Source organism: Gallus gallus, chromosome 7 (genome assembly GCF_016699485.2).
Source record: "Gallus gallus isolate bGalGal1 chromosome 7, bGalGal1.mat.broiler.GRCg7b, whole genome shotgun sequence".
Taxonomy (NCBI): domain Eukaryota; kingdom Metazoa; phylum Chordata; class Aves; order Galliformes; family Phasianidae; genus Gallus; species Gallus gallus.
This window is the reverse complement of record NC_052538.1, coordinates 34310313-34333688: the sequence shown is the minus strand read 5'-3', so window position 1 is coordinate 34333688 and position 23376 is coordinate 34310313. Positions and strand designations below refer to the sequence as shown.

At 42.9% G+C, this 23376-nt stretch overlaps 1 protein-coding gene and 1 non-coding gene across 3 annotated transcripts; one reads left to right on the top strand and one right to left on the bottom strand.

The window, feature by feature from the left end:
• The first annotated feature begins 53 nt into the window (after positions 1-53).
• LOC107053851 lies at positions 54-23178 on the top strand. 2 transcript variants are annotated; one of them, XR_003076132.3, is made up of 7 exons: positions 54-351; positions 9086-11983; positions 15009-15135; positions 16328-16470; positions 16901-17952; positions 18513-18544; positions 22951-23178. It is a non-coding gene; the product is annotated as an uncharacterized LOC107053851 (transcript). The 2 variants fall into 2 exon arrangements; XR_005861778.2 differs by having other exon boundaries at positions 16328-17952; positions 18485-18544.
• Positions 21673-22622, bottom strand: LOC121111345. Its single transcript, XM_040704380.1, has one exon. It carries the CDS (start codon positions 22620-22622, stop codon positions 21954-21956), a length of 669 nt encoding a protein of 222 aa, XP_040560314.1. The 3' UTR covers positions 21673-21953.
• Positions 23179-23376: the final 198 nt, after the last annotated feature.

The following is a 23376-nucleotide window of genomic DNA, read 5'->3' as shown; positions in this document are numbered from 1 at the left end:
TCCCGGCAGCCACCGCGAGAGCCCCGGGGGGGGGGGGGGGGGGGGGCGACGGAGGAAGGGAGGCGGGAGAAGAGAGGAGGCGGTGGCCGTGCTGCGCGCGCAGCCAGAGGCGGTGCTGAGGGGAGCCGAGGAGGAATGGAGGGTTGGTGGGTGCTGTGTTTGTCCGTGTTTCAGCCTGGCTGGGGGCTCTGCTCTTCAGCGGGTGGGTTCTCGGCTTGCCTCTCGGCCCGAAGGAGCGGGTAGCGCTGAGGCGGCGGGAAGGCGGCCCGCGCAGTCAGTCAGTCAGTCAGTCAGTCACCGTGCCCGTCAGCCGCTCTGCTTCACAGGGAAGGACTGCAGCGAGTTTTGCAGGTGCCGGATCTTACCTTTAAAGGTGTTTTGTTTCGGTTTTAACTTAACAAATGAGAAAACTGCGATGATCAGATGCTGCCCAGGCTGTGGTTCCTCATGGCCAGCCCAGTGAGTGACACTTGTCAGGATTTGCCTTAGCAAAAGCTGCTGGCAGTGAACCTGAGTGTATACCCTCCTTGTACTTTGGGATTAAAGCACTTTTCTAAATAATACGGTCAGGTCAGCCAAAGTTAGCAGTGAAGGTTCAGGATGGATATCAGAGACAGGCTGTGCCCCAGAGGGGGGTGGGCACGGCACAGCTCCCAGGGCAGCAGGCACAGCCCCGAGCTGCCAGAGCTCAGGGAGCGCTGGGACACCAATCTCAGCCATAGGGTTTGACTGATGCTCTGCGGGGCCAGGGTTGGACTCGCTGGTCCTCATGGGTCTCCTCCAACTCGGGATGTTCTATGATTAAATTAACCTGCCCGCAGATCCCAACCCTCAGAGCTCCCTTGGGTGAGTGGTTGTGTCTGTGCAGTGGTGCTGTGCTGCACTGATTGTATTCACAGCTCCCTTCGTCACCTCTGAACGCCAACAGATTGGTAAGGCACCGCTGCACACTAGTTTATTTAAACACGGCTTCAATTAGAGGCACGTGCTGTGCAGAAGGAGAAGGGGTAAAAGCCGCACTCTCCAATTAATACTACAAACAAACACTTTAGAAACAGACTCATACCCATTCAAAATTTTTTCCTTCAAGGATTTCCTGTAGTACTCTCTACATGGATTTAATCTTGAAGAGGGGCAGAAGTTCCACGTGCTGCAAAGTACAGAGTTTCTTGTTTTTTGTTGTTTGTGGGTCTGGAGTAGTGTGTTCGCTCATGCCCTTCTGCTGTAAAAATGCCTTGCTCCTGTTTGTTTTCTCCCTCTTTCGAAGTACACAAAGCTAAACAGGAACAAGGCACCCAACTTTCAGAAGCGTCCTCAGCATGGAGAGAATAAGCCCAAGTCCCTGTACAGGCAAAGCCACAGTCCTCCAGTGTCCCAGAGCTTCTCACATCTACCCAATATACTGCTTTATCATAGAGTCATAGAATCATAGAATGGCCTGGGTTGAAAAGGAGCACAATGCTCATCCAGTTCCAACCCCCTGCTATGTGCAGGGTCGCCAACCAGCAGCCCAGGCTGCCCAGAGCCACATCCAGCCTGGCCTTGAATGCCTGCAGGGATGGGGCATCCACAGCCTCCTTGGGCAACCTGTTCCAGTGCATCAACACCCTCTGGGTGAAAAAATCTGCAAAGTCCATCACGTTTCCAGTACATCATCACTTCCATAATATACTGACATCATAAAGCTCTTACAGAAGTTGTCAGTGAAGTCTGCTGCCCCTGGAATGGGGCCGATAAGCTTTGACCATGTCACGCTTTGGAGTACAGTATTGACTGTATCTAACATTCTATTCCATTTTTCTTTTTTTAGTAAAAAAAAAAAAAAAAAGACAACACAAAAGATGTCCAAACAAGTTTAGTCTCTGAATTGCAGTTGATTTTTAGTTATCTTATGCATTTGTTATCTATGTAGTTTTATGTAGTAAATGTATACTGTTCTTGATAAACACATGATTTACAAAATGAAGAATAATGAATTCTGTCAGCTAGAGAGAGATAAGGAAGATGAAACAAATGCACTAACTCACAAGAAGAGAAAAAAAATCAATAATAACTTTGTGCTCATGTCACATAGATCAGAATTATCTTGGGAAAGAAATCTGGAACTCATGTTAGATACTCCTATGAAAGCATCAGGTTAATGCTCAGTTACGTAGTACAAATATGAGCAAATGAAATCTTAAAATGATGAGGAAAGGAACAGAGAAGAGAACTGTGATAGTGCATCCCAGTCTAGTAAGTCTTACTTAGCATTCCCTTAAATAATTTGGTGTTCATAGACAATTCTTGACTTGCTTTGGAATTAACACCCTTTTACACAGAAGCACATCATAAAGCAGTTCAGAGCTAACTACCAGTCTTGCTTGCAGTAGCCCAAACTGTGTGTGAGATGCATTCAGCAGTGTTCCTCTTTACACGAATGTTTAAAATTTGTATAGTTTTTAGCTCAGTAAATTTGTATAGTTTTTAGCTCAGTAGTTACAGGAAGCAGCCAAACTTCTAACACTCAAAGTTGGTTTGCTATCACCAAAGTGATTCACAGGTGGTTGGTAGAAGCAGATGGTTGCCATTTTCCAAAGAGCAATTGCCATGCACTTGTGCAACAGCTTTGGTTTCTCAGTCTTACTGTGCAGCAACAATCAGGAGATGGTAAGTGAAATTAATCCTGAGCTGGAAACAGCACTTCTTGTGCATCTTCTTTAGAACAGTCAGAGCCCAACAGCTGCACCTGAGAAACTGAAAGCTGTCATAAGGATAGCGATATTAACTGTTCCATCTAAATGAAGGTGGTAGCAAGGAGAACTCTGTAGCTCTTGGAAGCTCAGAAGCTAGGTTAGCATTCTGATGATGACCTAATTAAAGGACGAAAATACTGTGACTATGCCCACACCAGGCAACTGTCTGAAGTTGTTTTAATTATCAGCTGCTAAACTGGGTGCTTAAAGTAAAGGGTGAACTGAATTCGACCTCACCTGCCAGGACCCAACTTCACAAGTTAAAACAGGTAGTTAAAATTGCACTCAAATGTGAACTTCCCCTACAAAGCTGACAAACTGTAAAAGGGGGATGAATTCCACTTTAAGAAAATGAAATGCATGTTCAGCTCACGGTTCATGAATTTTCTGTATTATATGGGTCCTCTTACAGCCCTGCTGTAGAGATAACGTGATTTAAAAGGTTAGGTTAGCTGTGTGGAACAGGCAGTTCCTCCTGAAATACTTCTTCAAGAAGTTAAAAGACAAGGACTTTCCTTTTTCTGCATGTTTTGTTCTTTTCCACTGCTTAAACAGCAACAACAACAGAAGAGCAGAAATGCAACGCATTTACCCTTAAGGTGGCTCTTAGTTTTGAACTCATCCCATTATTTTATTTCTACAAACAATGCAATTCTTTTAGAATTTTGCCCTGCAGTGTGCTGGAGTTTTTTCATGTAGTGCAAAAAGCCATTGCATAGATCTGAACATGCCCAGAACTAAAGTTTCAACTTACATTAATACTTTATGTAGCTTAGCTTTAAACCAGAACCATACATCTTTTCTGTACGTCCTTAGATTTCCTCATCTTGTAAAATATTACAGTTGTTCTGAATAATTTAAGCTATAGAAAGTATTGTGAGCAGTACCTGACCTCTAGATAACTCGCTTTTGATGGCAAAAAAGAACCCCAAAAAACGTTTCAAAATTCAGTAGTTGAATTGTGACGATTAAATACACCTGCATAACATTTAGCACCAGGAATGCTTGCTCACAGCATAGCTGCCTGAAGAATCATAATGCCTGGTGTAGTTTACTTGCAAGTGTTTTCTGCTGCTTTTCATTGCTGGAGTGTACATCTCAGGTCATTAGTCTGCCATCAAGCAAAAGCATAAGTTTTGATGTCAAGATTACGATGACGTGAAGAATTGTCAGTGTATGTTATTGAAATATGATGTCATGAGCATGTAATGGTTATTTGTTTTATATGTTGTTTCCTTATAAGTAGCAGACGTTTCTAAAGAAATGCGTGGGCTGTATAGAAACACAGATAACCAGCAGTGGTTAATGGCCTCTGCAAAGGCATGGAGTAGTTCCTGGAGAAATGAATGAAGTGTTGAAAGATAATGAGAGTATCAGGATGCTAAAGACTTGACTGCGTATACACAAAAATAATCCCCAAGATTCAAAGTGTACAGAAAATTATCTTTGTGTTCTGCAGCATTCCAGATATTCACTGCATGAGGATGTGAAGAAGTGACTGTGAAAGTGATGCCAATGATCCCATCAACAAATATTTCCGAAGTAGCTCACACAGCTATTGTACATTCAGGATTCCTGTCTTGGTAGCAGCAGCAGCAGCCTCATTATAGAGTATTTTGATCTCATGTTTAAGTAAAGCTTCACGGGAAGGGAACCTAAAAGTAGCCAGGAGGCTGGCTTAGTAACTTCTGCACAAGGAAAAGTGCTGAGCTTTCCAGGAGACATATGAATGGACTAGGGGAGTCTTTTTAAAGGTTATGAAGTCCTTCTTTCTCCCTAGGTCTGAGAACTCCTATTGAAGTGAAAGAAACCTCTGTCCTATTCATTTCAAAGGGAGTTTTGTCAGGAAAAAGAGCTTGATCAAAGTAGCTACTAAGCATTCTTAGTGGCTAATGTTCGGAGTTCAATGTATCAGCTGTTCTAAACCATTTCTATTTCAAATTATTCAAAGGCTTTAAGGAACTGCCTCCCTGCACGTTCTCCTCTTTAAGATCACCAAAACCTATCAGCCAAAATGTGAAATCTGGTATGGAATAGCTTCTCGGGACATTTAAAGAGCTGAACAAAAATTAGAAAATAAAGTTAAAATCTTGATCCCAACAACAGGCAACATATAGAACTAAATAAAAGGGAAGCTATGAAAATAGCTGATTCCCAGAATTACAGCAGGAAGGTAAAATGATGAAAGATTCTTGAGCTAGAAAGCAGCAGGAAGCTCCTCATTTAGGAGTTTTATACTAAAAATATCTTTGTCAAGAAATAGATGTAAAAGAAAAGTATACTTTCTGTCTGAAGATTAGCAAAGGTATTCAGAGGGGTCACTGATTTGTTAGAGAATCCTGGGGAGTTGTTTCATGTTGTAATCCTATTGTGGATTCTTAGTCAAAAGAGAAATGTACTCTACTGAGATTGTTGTCCTTTATGACCCAATTCAACAAGTAAGTTAACAGCAGTACAATTATGAAACCAAATGTATTTGTCTTAGAATTATCCTCCATAGAAGTATACAGCCAAGTGACAACTGCTTTCTTAGATGACATAGCCTTCATAGAAGAACAAGTTTGCCCAACAGCTATCAACCTCAAGGGTTGCGAAAGCTTTCATTTTAAGAGAGGTTATTCTTAGGTGCTCGTAAAGACATTAACGTTTACTGCATCGGCTGAAATTTGTTCTTCATGCTTACATGCCTATATCCATCTCTGTCACACAGCAATTGCACGGAGGATATGCAGAGCATCAAGTGAAACCATTAGCCACCTTTAACACAGCTCAGGAACACAGGGATCTAAGAGCAAAACTGCTGCATTTAAATATAAAGCGGTGTCCTAAAACATTATCACCAAAGTGTATGGAATAAGGATCTTCATAGCTCAGATAGGATACTTGTATTGAAACTACAGAAATCACCACTGATTTGAACATATTTGAATCATAGAACCATAGAATGGCCTGGGTTGAAAAGGACCACAATGATCATCTAGTTTCAAGCCCACTGCTACGTACAGGGTCGCCAACCAGCAGACCAGGCTGCCCAGAGCCACATCCAGCCTGGATTTGACATTGTTTAACATTGAAAAAGATGAACAATGAATGAAGTGGTGTCTGCTTTGGTGTTGGACCCACCAGAGTGGAGGGGAGATTCCAGAGCAGCAGCACCAACGTGACATGGTGTCATCTTGTGGATATCAACATGTGTTCCCTTCAGTCTCCTGGCTCAGGTGCTCACACCCAGGTGAGCAGGCTGCCTCATGGCTTGAGAGGAACGGCTTTGTCTGTGTCATCAAGCACAAAACGTGAAAGTGAGCAGGAGGAGATAAATAGCATGAAATCCCGACCCTCTCCTGGCAGATGAGGAAATCTCAGCATAGATTCTTATTTCTCTTGGGACACACAACTGCTCTCTCCTGTTGTTTCTCCCTTCCCTTCAACACAACCAAAGCAAACAAAACAGAAAGCCTTTGGCACTAAGCAGAACCAGATGAGGTGCGGGAGCCACAGAGCTGCTCTCTTCCTGGTCGCTGAGCAGCACAGCTTTCGCTGCTGCAAGGCACGTGCTGTGTGACTCAGTGCAACTTGTCTTACCACCAGGAACAAGGCAGCCTTGCAGTGCAGCGACTGGTAAAGAGGAAACCGGTGGTTATGCCTGGAACGAGGAAATCACTGTTGTAATTGGTACATAATGAGTATTGTATTCGTGCCGCTAAGGTTTTGAAAGTAACAGTAGGCCTTACAAAGAGACATTTACGATGTCACCCAGAAAAATCTAGCAGAGAAAAACATGAAACATCGAGTTTACAGACGTACACAAACTTACCCCACCATCTCACAGCTTGCTAGGCAAATGCAAGATCTTTTTGGTATCTTTTGCAAAATCACTGTGTTTTGAGGAGCTCCTCAGCTTGTATTAAGAAAGCCATAAAACCCCGTGTGTTCTGCCTCTTCCCAGGTACTTCTGTGGCATTGTTAGGCTTGCCAAAAAACCAAGAATCACAGAACATTAAAACTGTGGGATTTTAATTCAGAACCCAGAACAGTGAAGGAATTTTCCTAAAGTGGAATCTGTGAAAAACTGCCCCAGCAGCGTGGGGTGCTCCCTTTCCTTTTAAAACCTTCGTTGTTCTGCTGAATTTTACCTTAAGGTTACAAGTGGATCTGCTTTCTAAAAACGCGTTTGCATGCACCAGTGAAAGTAAGAAACCAGGAAATACGTGGAACAGAAATACTCTAAAAGCTGCACGCTCCCCTAAAACATCACAGCGAGCGCTGTTTTCTGGAACAGTGGTCCAGATAAAGTCATTTGTCATGCTGATAAAAATGGCAGCATTTTTCCTACCCACCCTGTTCTGGGGCTGATAGGATTTGGTTCAGTCTGATCTGAAGCAGCAGTGTGGGAAAGGCATCTTTCATGTGTAGAGCTCATCAGAGGCAAGTTGCACATCACTTTTCTGGAAGATGGGACCAAAAACAAGCAGAGAAAAACAAGTGTCTCTCAACACCATTGCTGTGATTCTAGAGACAGAAATATTAGCTTGGTTCCAAGAAAAGTGAAAAAGAAAATGGAAGTGTCACATTGACAATGAATAGTGCAGAGGCTGTGCTGTTTGTACTGTATTCTCTGTGCATAAATTCACAATAACAGAAGTTGGTGACGCACTGAACAGGTTGCCCAAGGAGGCTGTGGATGCCCCATCCCTGCAGGCATTCAAGGCCAGGCTGGATGTGGCTCTGGGCAGCCTGGGCTGCTGGTTGGCGACCCTGCACATAGCAGGGGGTTGGAACTGGATGAGCACTGTGCTCCTTTTCAACCCAGGCCATGCTGTGATTCTGTGAAGTTTTTAGTCTTGTCATTTATGCAGTGAACATACAGATGTAGAAGTGTATCCAAGCTTCAAGTTTCTGTAGTTCCTTGCAAAGGGCTTTTTTAAACATGCAGAAGGTTCTTACTATGCAAACATGGATCTGATACAGTATTTCCTCCTCCTGCTCACTGTTCCCTGCTCAATGACTGACTCAGAAACACCCCAATACGTGTACAATATGTACGTGACAAACACAAAACTGCATGTGAAGCTTCGCTTCCAGGGAAGCCACACATCTATCCCAACTATCGATTCCTCGGGAGCAATGCTGTGAGCTGCACTCAGCGCAGTGATTTGCTTAGAATTAAGTCAAACCCTTTTTGAAAGGGTGAGGAGCGTGTTTCCCTTTGAGGTGGGTGATGTGTTGCATCCCAAGACCTGCCTCGGGAGACACCATTTTAAGGATGTGAACTCGAATGATGAGAGCCTGGAGCAGGCAGGGGTAAAGAGAGGAATTAGTTCCATTATAAAAGGCATTTCTGGATGTTCAGGACTTGTGTCTCACTGTGTGAGTGATGCCAGTCACACCGCTGGAAGCTTTTGTTTCACGTTGACTTGAGCTTTTGACGCTATTTTCATACTGCTTGGTCTGATTACATATGCCTGAAGCTGGATGTGTGGAGCCTCCTCCTTGTGTCCTGAGCTTGGGTGTGGTGTATGGACATAACAGCACCTGCCTGCAAAACTAAGCTTCATTAAGATAAAAAGGTTCTAAAGGGTTAAAAGAGGAACTGAATTGTTGGCATGGCATAGAGTAGACAGGGTAGGAGGACACAGAAGTCAGTAGGGTGAGGTGATGCCTTCACGTTTGAGTTTCATATGAAAGCTGTGGAAAACTGCAAATGCAATTTACAGATAACTCAAGGCAATATATGTGCAACCACCATAAAAATATGTAGTCAAATAGGAATGGAAAACCCTGAAGAAAAAATTGTTTAGTCATAAGAATTTTCAATAAAATATTTATGTATTTATCTCTCTGATGGAGCAGTGCAGTAAGACCATCTCAATGAGGGTGAATGGAATCACTTGGGGGGGCTCAGGGTTACCCAGGCAGTCCTCAGGGTCTGCTAAGGCAACTCATGGGCAGAGCACTTCTCCGTGCCTGCATTCTCTCTGATGAGTCTCAGCAGTGGGTTACACAGCGGCCACAGCAAGCGTGGACATGTGGAAGGATGTGCGTGCTGCTGTACCTTTATTCCTGTTAGATAACTGCAAGCTGAGATGGTGAAACTTTTGATTGCTCAGTGCTACCTGATTTCAGGTGGATGAGGAAAGTGTTTACACCTAAAGACCTCTTCTAGTGAGATGAGGGCACTGCAAGGATCTTGGTTCCAGCACAGGTCGTTGGTGAAGAGGGAGGACTGCTGACTATTCTGCTTAGTCTTTTAAGTAAGCTGTTCCTATTGTCAGCTCTTCAGTGTACACAGAAAAATGATTGGTAGGAAGAGGTGGTGTTTATTTTCCTAAGTGATTTCTTTTGTTTTAAAGGAAATGCTAGTGATGCGTTCATGGCAACCAGCAGGTCAGGAGAGCTGGTATACAGAGGAATGGGAGCAGCTGAAAATAGCTGAAAATAAGAACAGAAAAGGTAAGTCATATCATGTGGAACAATATCTGAAGAGACAGGCATTGTTCAACAGTACTAGAAAATAAGTTGCAGGCATTTCACTTTCTGTGTTACCCAACCATAAGACACGGTGATGTAATGCAAGAAAGCTTTTGGCAAGGTTTGCTCTGTGCTACTGAGCCTTACTACAAAGGCTCTAGTAGTAGTGCAATATGCAACACTTGATTATAGGGATAATAGGGAATTTCTAATCCTGGCATCCAGAATAATGCCTATGAGATTAAATATCAGGACACCAAGAGTTTCTGGCTACACCAAGTGTAGGAAAAATCTTGTAAGACAAAACAGTGTCTGGTTCAGTACTTATGTGAATAGTGTTATTAATTGCTCATAGAAACAAAGGGGAAATTCAGAAATGGAAATTACTGCCATTGTATGAAATAAATGATACTGGAGTTTTAGCACAGATCTTTAAGAAGCCCAAAGTAACCCTTTCCAGTTTTCCCCAAGCGTTCAGCATTTGCTCATGAATTGTGATCTTTCCTTGAAGTCACAAGTTTAGATTTGGTATCAAACTTTCTGATACTCCTGACGCACAAAATCTTAGTTTTCCTCCCCAAAGTGCTGTTTTCCTCCCCAAAGTGCTGATAATATAAAACTTACCTAAGCTTGAAAAGAATCTTATAATCTATTTTTAACAAAACGCTCCCCTAGGCCTCATTAGATTTTTAACAGACAGTGGTTTTAGAAAGGATATGCATGAGAGCAATTTGTGAGACAGAAAATACACATAAGAAACCAGCAAGTAAAGTTAAAAAAGTTATTTTTCTTATATGACAAATCTGAAGCAGAAAGACAGAAAGATTAATTACTGTTTTGGTTCTGAAGGATTCCAAACCTTCCTCTAATTTTTATCTAATTCCCTTTCTTACAAACATTCAGCAATTTCACATTGTCAGGTGTGGCTCAAATATTTGTGGTTGCTGAAGTAGATGACATTGCCACTCAATATCCAAGATGCAGATGGACTTGCTGAGCCATCAGAAGATGTTGTGTTTAACTCAGAAGTATCTGTTGCCTTTTAATGGAATGATACCTGTGAGCTGAAACTGAACGTAGAGCTCAGATCTGCCCATCAAGGAGCAATGTGTACCAATGATGAGGAAACCCTCCACAGTCTATGAATGCAGGTCTGCTTTACCTATCCAAAAATCTCTGCTTACATATTAGTTGTATATAGTTACTGTGATAAGCGCTGAAACAACAAAAAAAACTAACATACCTCCTCAAAGAGTGAGCCATGAAGGGAACTCTTACAACTGTTTTAAGATTTTCCTACTTATTTTCTGTCTTACTTTGCTTCAGTGATATCTGTGGTTAAGGTGTGATACGAACTCAAGCTGAAGTGGTGCTGAAATAACCAACATTACGTGCTCAGCTCTCCAAGCTCTTGGCCACCAGGAGTTTCTATGAACACAATTTTCCCTGCAGAGAATGGGGCTTTGGGTGTCCTGCAGCAATAGTTGTATTCCTTGACTTGTTTAACCTTGATTTTTTTGAGTATTGATGAGTTTCAGATTCATGAGTTTCACTCTAACTTCAGGTATCAAGCTGACCAACTCAAAGGATTATTAATAAAACAGTGCCCTCGTGTCACCCAGAGCATATTAAAATATTCTGAATTGGCAAGTTATGCTTCTGTTGCAGGCAGCTTTCTTTTCCTGCTGGCACCTGTTTAATAAAATGGTTTGTTCCTCTCTGATTGCCAATTTGAAAGGGAACAGATCCAACGTTTGACAAGACAACCACAGAAAAGAAACCATAGGTCTTTGCTCATTGTTGGGATTATTAATTTTTAATGAACGACACAGGTATTCATTCCACTGCAGGGAAAGACTGCTCCATGGTTGCTTTGTGTTCCTCCAGCTCAGGTAAGAGCTGTTGCCTTCTACAGCATCAGATGCGATGCCACTTCTCCCTAAGGATCATGCTGTGTTTTGAAGCACTGTAGTCCATTTGGATTATAAGACACAACTCTAAACATCGTCTGCCCATCACAGGATCTATTCTTTGTAGCTTCATAATGCTCAGTGAAAACATCAGACCCATAGTTGTTGTAGCACCTAGCAGTTCCTGAACCTGTGGTTCCTGCACTTCCTTTCAATGGAATTTCACAAGCACTCTCTTTTAAGATACATGTTTTTTGTTGTTATTGTTGTTGTTTGAAATGTTCTTGTTTACATTACCCAGTTTAAGTGCCCATTTTTTAAAATTGCAATTTCAGACAAATCCCTGTTATCCTGGACACAACAGCCCTCTTGGTTAAAGAGCCATTTGGTGACAGGTTAAAAGATTCAGTGCAAGTTTGCTATTTTCATAGGAAAAGCAGCAAGCAATATACCAAAATCTTCAAGAAAGGTCAATTTGATGTCAGAAGCACCAGAGCACAGGATGTGGGGATACTGAGTGCTCTGCTCCCATAGGTGTGGTTAGTGGCAGGCAGCCAGGCTGGCATCACCACACCCATTGCAGCTGTTTGTTACCAGGCACTTCCAAAAAACAATACTTAAGATTAATTTAGGAACAGACTTGATGAAACATGTTTAATTTCAGGTATGTCCTGTAGTCCACTTAGGTATGTTGTTAACATCTGTTCATAGTTTAATCCACTAAATTACCTCTCTCTGTTTCGCTCCTGAACTTTGCTTTCGTTGGGGATGCAAGAAGTTGCCTGAGAGTTGTTCTCAGCCTCCTCTGCAGTCTCGTGGTTACTCTGACGACTTCACTCTGCTGTGGCTCAGCATGACAGCCTGTACCTGGTAAATAATGTGTCCGCGTGTAGAATAACAGAACCAGCAAAGAATGGCAAGGAGAAGGTTTTGAGAATGCTTTTACAACACAGAACAGGTCATTTCACTAGCAACTCATGTTCTACAGCAGTTAATTGTATTCTAAAAGGATAGATTGATATTCTTATGCTCAATAGTTGTAACTCCTTTGATTCCTCTCTATTAGCACAAGTAATTTTGGGGATAACAACTGGGCCTGTATTTTGGGTAGAGTTTTCCGTTCTCTAGTTTTGCTTTGAGTAGTTTTCAATATAATCTTAAATATCTAAACTGGCTTAAATCTTACATTCAAATTTTCTAGAATATGATTAAAAAGTAATGGTTTTAAGCAAGTGCTTCATCGAAGCATGACACGTGATTTGCCAAACAGACTTATGACTAAGCCAACACACAGTTTGTTCAGTGGGACCAAAATTTGTTCCAGTGTGATTCATCAATGAGTAAGAGCGATGCTATCTGGCATTTTAATCTAAGATTTGAATAATGACCTGGATTTTTTGAGGAGCAGCTAGCTAAGCAAGAAAAGGAAAAGAAAAAAAAAAAACAACTATAAAGAATTCTGTAGTTGATATCATTACCTATTTTCAGCTATGTGAGTCAGTGAGCTATCACATGGATTTGCACAGAAATATCAAAGCAAATCCCACTTCAAACCCACACCACTTCCCAATATATACCCTCACTCGTCAATTCCAACAAACCGAGTTAACATATGTTTGTCTGAAATACAGGTCGGAACTATAGCAACAATTAACTGTCTTAAAACAAAGACTAATAGCTGAACTGAGGAGAAATACGCAATCAACAAATGACATTTGCTGACATCAGTAGGAAGGGTCTGTAACATAGGCAGAGATCGAAGGTGGCAAATTTTTTTGCAAAATTGGAAAAGAGGATTCTAAAAAGACAGAGATGGTAACTTGTATAAATATTCTTTAGTAACAACGATTGAATCAGCTACAGCTGTCATGAAAAGACTGAAATCCAACATATTTCTTTGATATTATAAACTTCCTTTGGTATAAATACGAGGTACCTCTGGATTCATGAGAGAATCATCATTTGTAGCAGTCTACGTTTTGAAACACAAAGCCAATTACTGTAGCAGGGGAGAACACAACTCGAGCTGTTAAAGGATATTTCCACTAAATTGTGTCCTAGCAGGAGATGAAACCTTGACAAAATTGCATTATTTTTTTTCCAGAATGTTCTATAATTTATTGCACAGCGATGTAGAAAAGCAACTACTTGTCCAATACTGGAGAGCAGAGCAAGAAGAGGTTGTAATGTGGTAAAGCAAATACTCCCAACAACATAAGCAATACTGAAAATCAGATCTTCTCATTCCTTGTCTGTGCTCTTATTTGAGCAAGATCACACAACAAAACAAATGGGCAAGAAAATAAGTGATGTTTATTGTGGCTTCTGTTAGGAATTACCCTTACCAACTGCCTTTGGTCTGTAGCTGGTCTGGCTGTGGATCAGGACTGAGCAAAAGAGAGAATAGCTGAAGCCCTCCAAAGATGTAAATGCCAATGAAGGAGGCACACATACCGTGTTATTCAGGGACAAAATGGACCATGCGATGGGGCTTGTTAAGAGCCAGCTGGAGCTGTTCTGAAAGTCCCATGCTACAACTAAACTTATCTCAATACCGCAGGCAATAGGTGCTTTAGAATTACTACTGCCAGGCATATTCCTCAGCTAAGAGATCAGGTTTCTGCTTCTGTCCTGGGACTCCAAATATAGAAGTCAGTCACCAGTCCAGCGATCACCTCAATCGCCTGCATGCCTTAAAACACTGTGTTTTGTTGTACCAATTTTCTGTGTTCAGACTTCACAGCCTGAAACTTAGTGTTTCCAAACTCCTAGAATCGTTAAGGTTGGAAATGGGAGCTCTGTAACACATTTATTGGTCATGTTTCAGGAAGAACCTGGGTATTGTCCGTTCAGATTACTGAAACGATGACCTAAAAGTTGGACTCATACTGATGGCTGATGTGTAATGAAAAAATCTTATTTAGCTGTCACTGGGACAGTGCAGGGCTGAAGGAAGGGAGCACTCAAAGCATCTTCCATTTTTCAGCGAGTGAAAATGGTGAAGTAGTCAGACTGCTGGACCGCTGCCACAGGGACAGTGAGAGCAGCTTGGAGGTTTTGCCTGGATGATGCCATGTACTGTACGATGTGCTGCCCACACTGCCTGCTCCCCGACAGTCTGCTCGTTAGGGAGCTAATGGGAATGAATACCGTTTGTTATCTGTTCTACTGTTCCTGGAGAGCTTCACTCCAAACCAACAAAACCAGAGGCTCACATTTATGTGCCTACAACATTATTATTTACGTTTACCTGTGACTGCTCCCACCAAACACATCCCACAGGTGTCAGCGTTTTAATCATGTGGTTCTGTTTACAGCTCTTTTAATTAATGTTCACCAATCCTTTCCAAAAAATCAGATAAGTACAGGCACAGAAGGCACCTGCTGGCCCCACTGCTCCCTGCCCCCTTGTCCCAAGATGGGGACAGCCCAGCGTGCTGCCTGCATGTGTTGCTGATCCTGAGGAATGGGTGTGTTTGCTCTTCTAAAAGAATATTTCTTATTTTCAAGATGTTCATCTCCTAAAACTTTTATGGTCAAAAACCAATAGGCCGATTACGCTTCCATTTGGTAAATAAGTGTGTTCATTTTGCTGCAGGTTCAATTATCTTTGTGATGCGCTTCATTTGCTCTCGCTGATTAATCCATTATTTTATTGGATATTTAAGACACCCATATAAGACAGCTAAGAAGAGGATCACTGTAAATAATTGGTGGCAACATCTTCATATTCAAACTAATTAACAGAAATATGACATTCATGTCCTTTGGAATTTGGCTTGCTTTCAACTTCTCGCTTACACGGTACAAGCAATCACTAAAATACACACAGAGATGCTTTGAGGTTTGTTAGAAACTCACTTTGCCTATTTTACATTTACGTATTGCTTAACAGGAAATGATCTCCTCTGAAGCAGAAGCACAGAGGACTCTGCTCCTGAGGAGCAGTGCATATCCCAGCCTCACACAGCCGAGAGCTCCGACCGGGGACCGGCACGATAGCATCTCGCTGTACAGATTCTGTAATTAATTTTAATTTCTTTAATTAAGTATTTAGTCTTTGGGGAAGGAGTATGAAAAAGTTGCTTCATAAGCTGACAATGGGCAATTGTTCTAAGTTTCTTATCCTGCAGGCACGCAGGATAATGAGAGCTATAGAAATACTTGGACAGATTGATTGCATGGAGCAGATAGGAATCCCCTGGCACGGTCCTCTCATCTGTTTTCAAAGTAGCAGGCACCTCCCAGCTCTTCCAGTGAACATCACTGTTCCCCCGTGCTGCAAGAAGTTAAACTAGCATTGTCTGAGTGCAGCTACTGGGGGACAAATATGAAAACACTGAAATGAAAGAAGTACAGAGGGAAATGGACAAATGGGACTGAGTTGCCACTCTCTATTGTGAGCAGGACCAAAAAGCAGTTCACAGTAAAAATCTGGAGACATCGGTGAGTTCAGATTCAAGGGGAGAACTTCAGAGATTTGTATCTCTGAAAATGGCCACTGATCACATCCATTGGACTCCGTGTGTTCAGTGTGGGGGCTGCACTTCAACACTGCAATTTCTCCACAAAGACAAATTCTCATTTGAAACCTTGCAGCGTGGGTAGTTCAAGTGGCTGCTGACTTAACCTCATCCCTTCATCAAACATCACATCAACAGCCAGCAGAAGTTGGGGAAATAATGTTATCCAAAGTCTGATATCAAAACTCCCAATACTTTACCCAAACACACATAAAAATAAAATGATATAAAAGAAAGCCAACAGATGTAGTGTCATATGGACTTGCTTAATGGCAATGCTTAGCCTTTCATAAAAAGGTTTACATCTACATTTACTACTAAAACCTGACATTTGTATTGAATAATTCATAATTTGTTGCTTTCTGTGCTTTGTTGCTTTCCTTATATGCATGAACCAAAGTAACGTTATCTCTGCTCTAAGGGAAGGAGACCAATCTGTACATATACAGATATTTTTGTTGTTGTTCTGTAGGGTATAAATACGTATTTAACTGAACCAGTGCTAAAATTTCATCTTTGCTTACGACAGAAATGCTCTGTACAGATTTAATTTGCAACGTGACTGTGCTTCCAACTAATTCTCCCAGGACTCTCCCGAGTATTTTGGCAACAATCACATGTAGTTTGGACACGTGTTCCCATGCCTACCTGTGCCTCATTTTAAGACAAACTCATCCCCCTTCACCCTTAGCACAGCTGCAAATGAGATCGCTGCCAGGGCTCTTCGACCAGGGCAGCTTCTCAGCTCCCACTCTGCTCTGACCTCAGCACAGAAAGGATTTGAAGCACTTGAAGATACCCTTGGATTCAGGATCTACACAGAACCTCAGCAAAGTGAGTGTCTAAGTAGCAGCCAATGTGCTGTTTTTGTTCCTTTACTATCCTGTTGTTTCTACTATCAGCTTTGCAGATATTACAGTTGCAAATACCACCCTTGCCCTTTTATCCCCTGAAGTTTGTACTTTTTAAAAGCTAATTTTAATTCTTAGACATTATTGTCTATTTCAACTCTTCTATCATAGCCAATTTATCAACCATAAAGGTGGAGCGAACATTATCTTTTTTCTTGATGCTTCATCTGCAACTGAGAGAAGCAAAAAGGGTGCTTTGGCTGACCCGCTGCTGCCCTCCCAGGCCAGCTGTCTTCTTCCCTATTTCTCAAGGAAAATCTTAACTCACACCAATGGATAAAGCAGTGCAGCATCACTTTTTCTGCTACGGTAGCACATGCTGTAGTATATAACACTTTCCTGCTTCTCTCTAGATGGGAGTTCCTAGGAGCAAATTCCTTCCTAAAGTTTGCACAGCAACCTGGGGCAGTCCCTGACTGATTTGCAAACCTGGAGACAGAGCCCTGTTCTGCATCCTGCCCTGAAGACTTCACCCAATGAACCAACAGCCACACACTCAAAGCACGGGTATCTAATAACAAGTCTTTCACCACGGTTTCTGTTATATTTATTCATTTTTTTTAATTTAAGTCTATTTTCTATTCTAGTTTATACTGCTTTTAGCCCAATTTCTACTTAAAATATCGCATACATGATGCAGAAGGAGTCCTTGCAGCATGTGCCAGCACAGCTACAGCCCTTCAGAGCAGCACAGAGCAATCCCTCTGTTCGTGGAGTTCAGGGCGATGTCTGTTAATCTCCTCACAGGTTTATGAGGTTCCTGGTAACCCATATGGGTTTGTGAGCCCACACCTGGCTGGTAAGGACCAATAACTTTCATAGCTTAAGAAGCAAATTAACAGAAGGATCGCATAACGTTAGCTGAAATCCCAAGTGCTCCATTTTCCTAATTTCACAGAACCATGGAATCATTAAGGCTGGAAAAGCCCTCTGAGATCCCCCAGCCCAACCCCCCTATGCCCACTGCCCACATCCCTCAGTGCCACATCCCCGTGGCTCTGGGACGCCCCCAAGTACAGTGACCCCCCACTCCCTGGGCAGCTGTGCCAATATCCACTCTGAATTTGTATTGATGTCATTCATTATAGCATAAATTATTGAATATGTGTAAAAGGAACAGCGAGTGTGAGACAAGCGGGTGTTGTCAGCAACTGAAACTAAGAACAGCTGTCCCAGGGTGGGATCAACACTAACAGTGTAAGCAAGATACTGAAAAAGATTTGTTTCTACATATTTTTAACTATCGTTCATTATGGTTTTTTTCCACACCAGGTTTCCTGCTTGAATCCCCTCACACACCTAGCGCTTGCCACCTGCACTGGAGTTCTGCTCTCTTCTGCAGTAACTGCCTTCCTCTGGGCTGGAACCCGAAAGAAGACCTTGTGAAACCAGTCACCATTTCTGGGTACTTGCAGTGCCTTTTTGTTTTTTTCCCACATGGGTTAATATAGCTCCATGGTTATTTCTGGGAAGCAGCTACTGACAGCCGGATGGTCTTTGTCATATGCTGAGAATTATCCGCCTGCTTGGGCTGGATTTGTTCTGTCACTTTGGGGCCATCGTTCCTCCCTCTGATGGGGACGAGGATTTCATTCCAGCCTCTCCCGGGTCTTCCCTCTTTCTCCCCACATTCCTCCCCCCGGCCCCAAGACAACAACGACGTATCAATAACTAAGCAGGCAGCTGAGTGCTGGGGTACCTATTTGTGAACACGGTGAGGACACCTCTGTGCCCAAGCAGTGTAATTTCACATTAGGGGGATGGTTTTTTTTTTTCAGATGTTTTTTTTTTTGTGGCCATATTGGCACAAAGAACCACAACTTCTGTTTGTCTGAAACTCTATGGATGTGTTAAACCAAAGGATAGAAATACAGATTCTCCTTCTAGCCACAGTTAAACAAAGCAATAATAGGATAATGTTTTTATTTATTTTTCAGGGGTAAATGTTCTCTTTTTTTCCCTCAGAAGCAGAGAGGAACTTCCAGGACTGGTCACAGGTAATGGCAAACTCTAATACTTCTTGTTATTTTTATGATGTTTTCGCATCCCAGGAAAAAAATCAGAGAGAAGCAACAAATTCTTTTCCTGGAACTGAAAATAATAATAATAATAAATATATATATATTTTAAACCAGATTACAGGAGATGCCTCTCTTCTAGACCTCTTCCTTTGGCTGCAGCATCTGAAAAGGCTTCAGTTGCTGGGGTGGCTCTCAGTTGTACCAGGTTCTGCTGCTTCTTTCTGTACTCGATTACACACCTGCCTGAGTGTTCACTTACTGTTAAGTAAGCATGAGGTGGAATCACACGTGTAGAAGTTATGGTTTTTTTTTTTTTTTTTTTTTGAATGAGGAGCATTTATTCTTCCATGTTCTTAGGATGCACAGCTGTTTGCTTTGGCTCCTGCCAACCTGCACTACTGCTTCCTTGGGCTTTGTCTGCAGGAAGGAGAATCATAGAATCACTGAATGGCCTGGGTTGGAAGGGACCTCAAGGATCATGAAGCTCCAACCCCCCCACCACAGGCAGGGCCACCAACCCCCACATTTCATACCAGCCCAGGCTGCCCAGGGCCCATCCAACCTGGCCTTGAACACCTCCAGGGATGGACGGGGCATCCACAGCCTCTCTGGGCAGCTGTTCCAGCACCTCACCACTCACAGTAAAGCACTTCCCCCTGATCTCCAACTGAAATCTTCCCTCCTTCAACTTAAGACCATTTCCCCACGTCCTGCTATTATCTACCCTTGTAAAGAGCTGACTCCCCTCCTGTTTATAGGCTCCCTTTCAGTACTTAAAGGAGTGGGGGGTCCCACTGTGCAGTGCCACTGTGCTGAGCTGTGCTCACAGTATAGAGAGGGAAACCCTTCCTGTTCTCCATGGGGATGGAACTGGATGATCTTTAAGGTCTCTTCCAACCTAAGCCATTCTCCGATTCTGTGATTCTGTATCTTTTCTGGAATAGAAATTTCCAGAAAGAACTGTTCTATTTTTTTAGGGTATTATTTTTTTTAAATTTCTGTTCTAAATCCTTAGCCCTTATCTCCTGTTGCAATAGCATTCAATTACAGCCAAATTCTTATCTCACAGCAGGTAAAAATGTGAGAGATGAAATCTCTCCAGCCCGTGTTTTGTGGGGGCTGCTTGCAGTCAAATGGAATCTCTGATTTTTTTAAAGCAGCAACAAAAACTTCTTTCAGGTGTTCATAATAACTATGAATAATAAATAAATAAAGAGCAAAACCCAGGAGAGAGAGGAGGGAACTGGAGGCCTGACTTACCCTGCTCAGCTCTCAACTGCACAGTAAATAGCAAGTGCTGCCGTTTCAGTTCGCTGTGGTTAATTCATTTGCAGATCATTTTCAAGCCTGCAGCAGAGGTTGGTGGGACTTTCCAGGTACCACATGGGCAACATGTGGCAGCAGCACTGACAGTGTGGCAGCACACAGCTCCAGGTCTGACCTCTGCATCTGAGCCTGGAGCACGTACGTGATGGCTCTCTGCTTTCCCCCCCAGCCCCAGCCCCCAGCACACACTGCTGCTGGCTGCCACATTGCGGCTGCCCCACCGTTGGCTTTTTGGAAGCCTTGAGTGTTCTCCCAGAGCTTTCTGGACATCGGTTTGAACTGAGCTTGCAGCGAATTTGGAGCTAAGTTACCTGTTTACGTGTTTTGGGCTTTGTAAATCAGCGCTGAACTGAAGGCACTCCATTACTGGGTTCTCGGGGCATCCTGCAACGTGAGGGCTTGCTGCCGGTGCTGCTGCTGGCACTGCCACAAACCACAGTGAGGGGCCTGGAGGCCGTGTCCTGGTGTGGCTCCGTGCCCGGGTTCCACCAGCTAAAGCCTCAGCAGTCGCCAGCTCCCAACTTACCTGCAGATGCTACCCGCGCCTGCGGGGTCAAACTAAGGGCAGGACCCAGGCTTGTGGGCTGAGCTGCAAACTCGCTCGGCTTCGGTGCCTTTAATTCAACGTTATCACTGTTGGTTGCTATTAAATTTGAGAGCGGTGCCCACGGCCCGATTTAAGCCTGGGCGTCCCATCGTGCTTGGCGTTTTGCAATGAGAGGAGACAGTCCCTGCCCCGAAGAGAACATCACAGGAACTTTTTTTTCTGGTGATTTAATCATAATATTGACAACTTTATCAAAAATTACAAAACTGATATTAAAAAAATTTCTAATTCTTAGTAAGACTAGAATGGGTTTCTTTTTTTAAAAATAGAAAAGCACTTTTATGCTACTGCTCTTCTGGAATTCTCACATTACAACCCTACATAGCAAAATACAAATGTAGCTAAGAAAGGTAGCAGGCCTAAGGTACTTCAGTCCACCACGAGCCCTCTAACAACTTCTATATACCATCAAACTCAGGGACTCCGAAAGGGTATCACAGTACTTAGAAACCTTCTGCAAAACTCAGTTAGGAAATACCTGGAAATGTTACGTTCCTTCTAACCCCGAAATCCTTAGACTGGGAGTATGAGACCTGGGACGGCAGAGGTGGGAAGTATCACCGGTTTCTTCCCTCTGTGAATATTACTTTTGCAGCTGATTCCAGCAAAACATTCTCTGCAAGAAGTGAAAATACGAAGAAAATCCATCGAAACAAACGAAAAATAATTGTCTTTTTCTTTTTCTTTTTCTTTTTTTTTTATGGTGTTCACAAAACGCACCATAACACAGAGAGGAATATCTCCTCTCATCGGGACGCCCCGACCGCGCCGGCACCGCGCAGCGGAGGAGCAATAAATAAATAAATAGTGGGAGCTCATCGCTGGAGCCACGGCGCCGCGGGGCGCTTCTGTGCCACTGTGCCACGGACGGACAAAAGCCTCCTTCCACTTCCCACAATGGAGCATTCTTACTTTTTTTTTTTCTTTTTCTTTTTTTTTTGTTTTTTGTTTTTTCACCGTTTAAATATAGGAATTCTCTCTTAAATTAGAAAGTAGGCAAAAAGTATTATTATTATTATTATTTTTTAAAGTTTCATTTTTAAGTCTTCTGTTAGAAAAAATAGAGATTTATTAAACAAAAAATAATAAGGTAGAAAGAAGGGTTGGGCCTCCATCAAAAAAGTATATTATGCTTTAATGCAAAGAGAAAGAAATGGCTCTATGGGCAAAATTCAAGTATGAGTGACCAGTTTTTTAATCGCAAAGTAGGTGCAACATTTCTTAAAATGTTACAACACCGCATGACCTGTAATGCTCACAATATTTACATTAACTGCTTACATGAAACCGTAAAAACTCTAAGAGAGAAAAAAAATGGTATGGACTGAAACAAACTACTCCTAGCACCCACATCAATGCCATTATTAACCAATGAAATCAAGTGCACAAAAATACTTTACATAGCCTACTGATGTAAAGTATACATTGGTGAGGAAGTACAAACCTAAGGAGTCAGATGCCAAAAGAAGGTTGCTCGATACAAACTCCACTCGAGGACAGAAAGCAAAGGCAGAACCCAACCGAACGGACCCAGGCACGCACGCAGGCACGCGGACACCCGCGGCGTGGCCGTCCGACACAGGCGGGACACGCGGCAGCAAAGCGGGCTGCGATGGGAATGGACAACGTCAACTCTCGGAACATAACGAACACATCAACTCGGAACATAAAAATGCCAACTAAGCTACACAAAAAAATCACTCCACATGAGTTTGCATGTAGGACCGTGGCGTTGCACACGTGACGAATGAACCTACCCCGCGGAAGGAAGGGCTCCTGCTCCAGGCCCCTGTAGCCAGTGTAGCTATTGCGATCCCTCGGGCTGGGGAAGGAGGAGAAAGAGCTGTTTGGTGAGACACGAGGAAGCAGAGAGCCCGGAGGGAGTGCTCTGCGCTGGAGCCCTGGGGGCTGGGTCCTCAGGGCCAGCTGGCCTCTGCCACGGGCTGCGTGCAGGGCTGCTGCTCCCGGAGCCAACGGGACGCCGACTGCTGCCAGTGCTGGGCCAGGGGAAGACAGAGGGGGGCCCTGGCTGCGCCTGGGGGCCACAGCGGTGACCCGGGAGCTATTTCGGGAAGCCCTGAGGACAGAGGGTGCCACTGCTTCCATCGCCATCACCACCATCCACGTGAAAAATGTATGAGCTAGAATGGAAACAACGTTGTGCTACACTTCCGTTCGTTAATTTATAATGGCTCATAGCTTTAGACTTTTAAATCTGTAGTGTATTAATTTTTTTCTACATTTGTTTCACATTTCTCACTTAATATAACATAAATAATTTGGTTAATAGATTTAACCTGCACATTTCAGCCACATTAATATATATAAGAAATCTGTTAATGGTATAAATAATTCTTTTTAAATAAAATAAATCTGATATGTTACATAATACTGATAAAAATTACTGTTGCTAATAGTTCTGTAAGCCACCCCTGATTTTCTGTTTCAGGACTGTGAGACAGGTCTGGGATTACCTCTCTGAGCGCTGGGAGCAAGCCGTGCATTCTGCAAACCCAATCTGCAGCCAGCACCAATCACGTGTTGGAGCCCCACTAACAGCCAACGCGATGCTTCACCATGTCAGGTAATTCAGCTCATCAACCTATGTGCTTGGGGGTCAGGGTTACTGGGGATAGAAACTCTTCAGTTTAGCAGGTGGCTATGAAACCTTAACTACAGAAATAGCTGACTAAAATAGCCCATCTACTTTTTTTTTTTCTTTAATAAAATCTACACCATTCTACTTTAAAAGTTAAGTAAATAAAAATGCAACCAACAGTTGCAGCCTTTGAATCATTACTTAGAGCTGTGATCCCACGTCCCGTTAGGAATCTGCAAGGTTGCACTCTCCTACAGAGACCTGAAATGGAGTACA

Excerpts from the sequence above, each read along its gene's own strand:
- LOC121111345 (XM_040704380.1), bottom strand. The coding sequence starts at position 22,622 with ATGGTGGTGATGGCGATGGAAGCAGTGGCACCCTCTGTCCTCAGGGCT.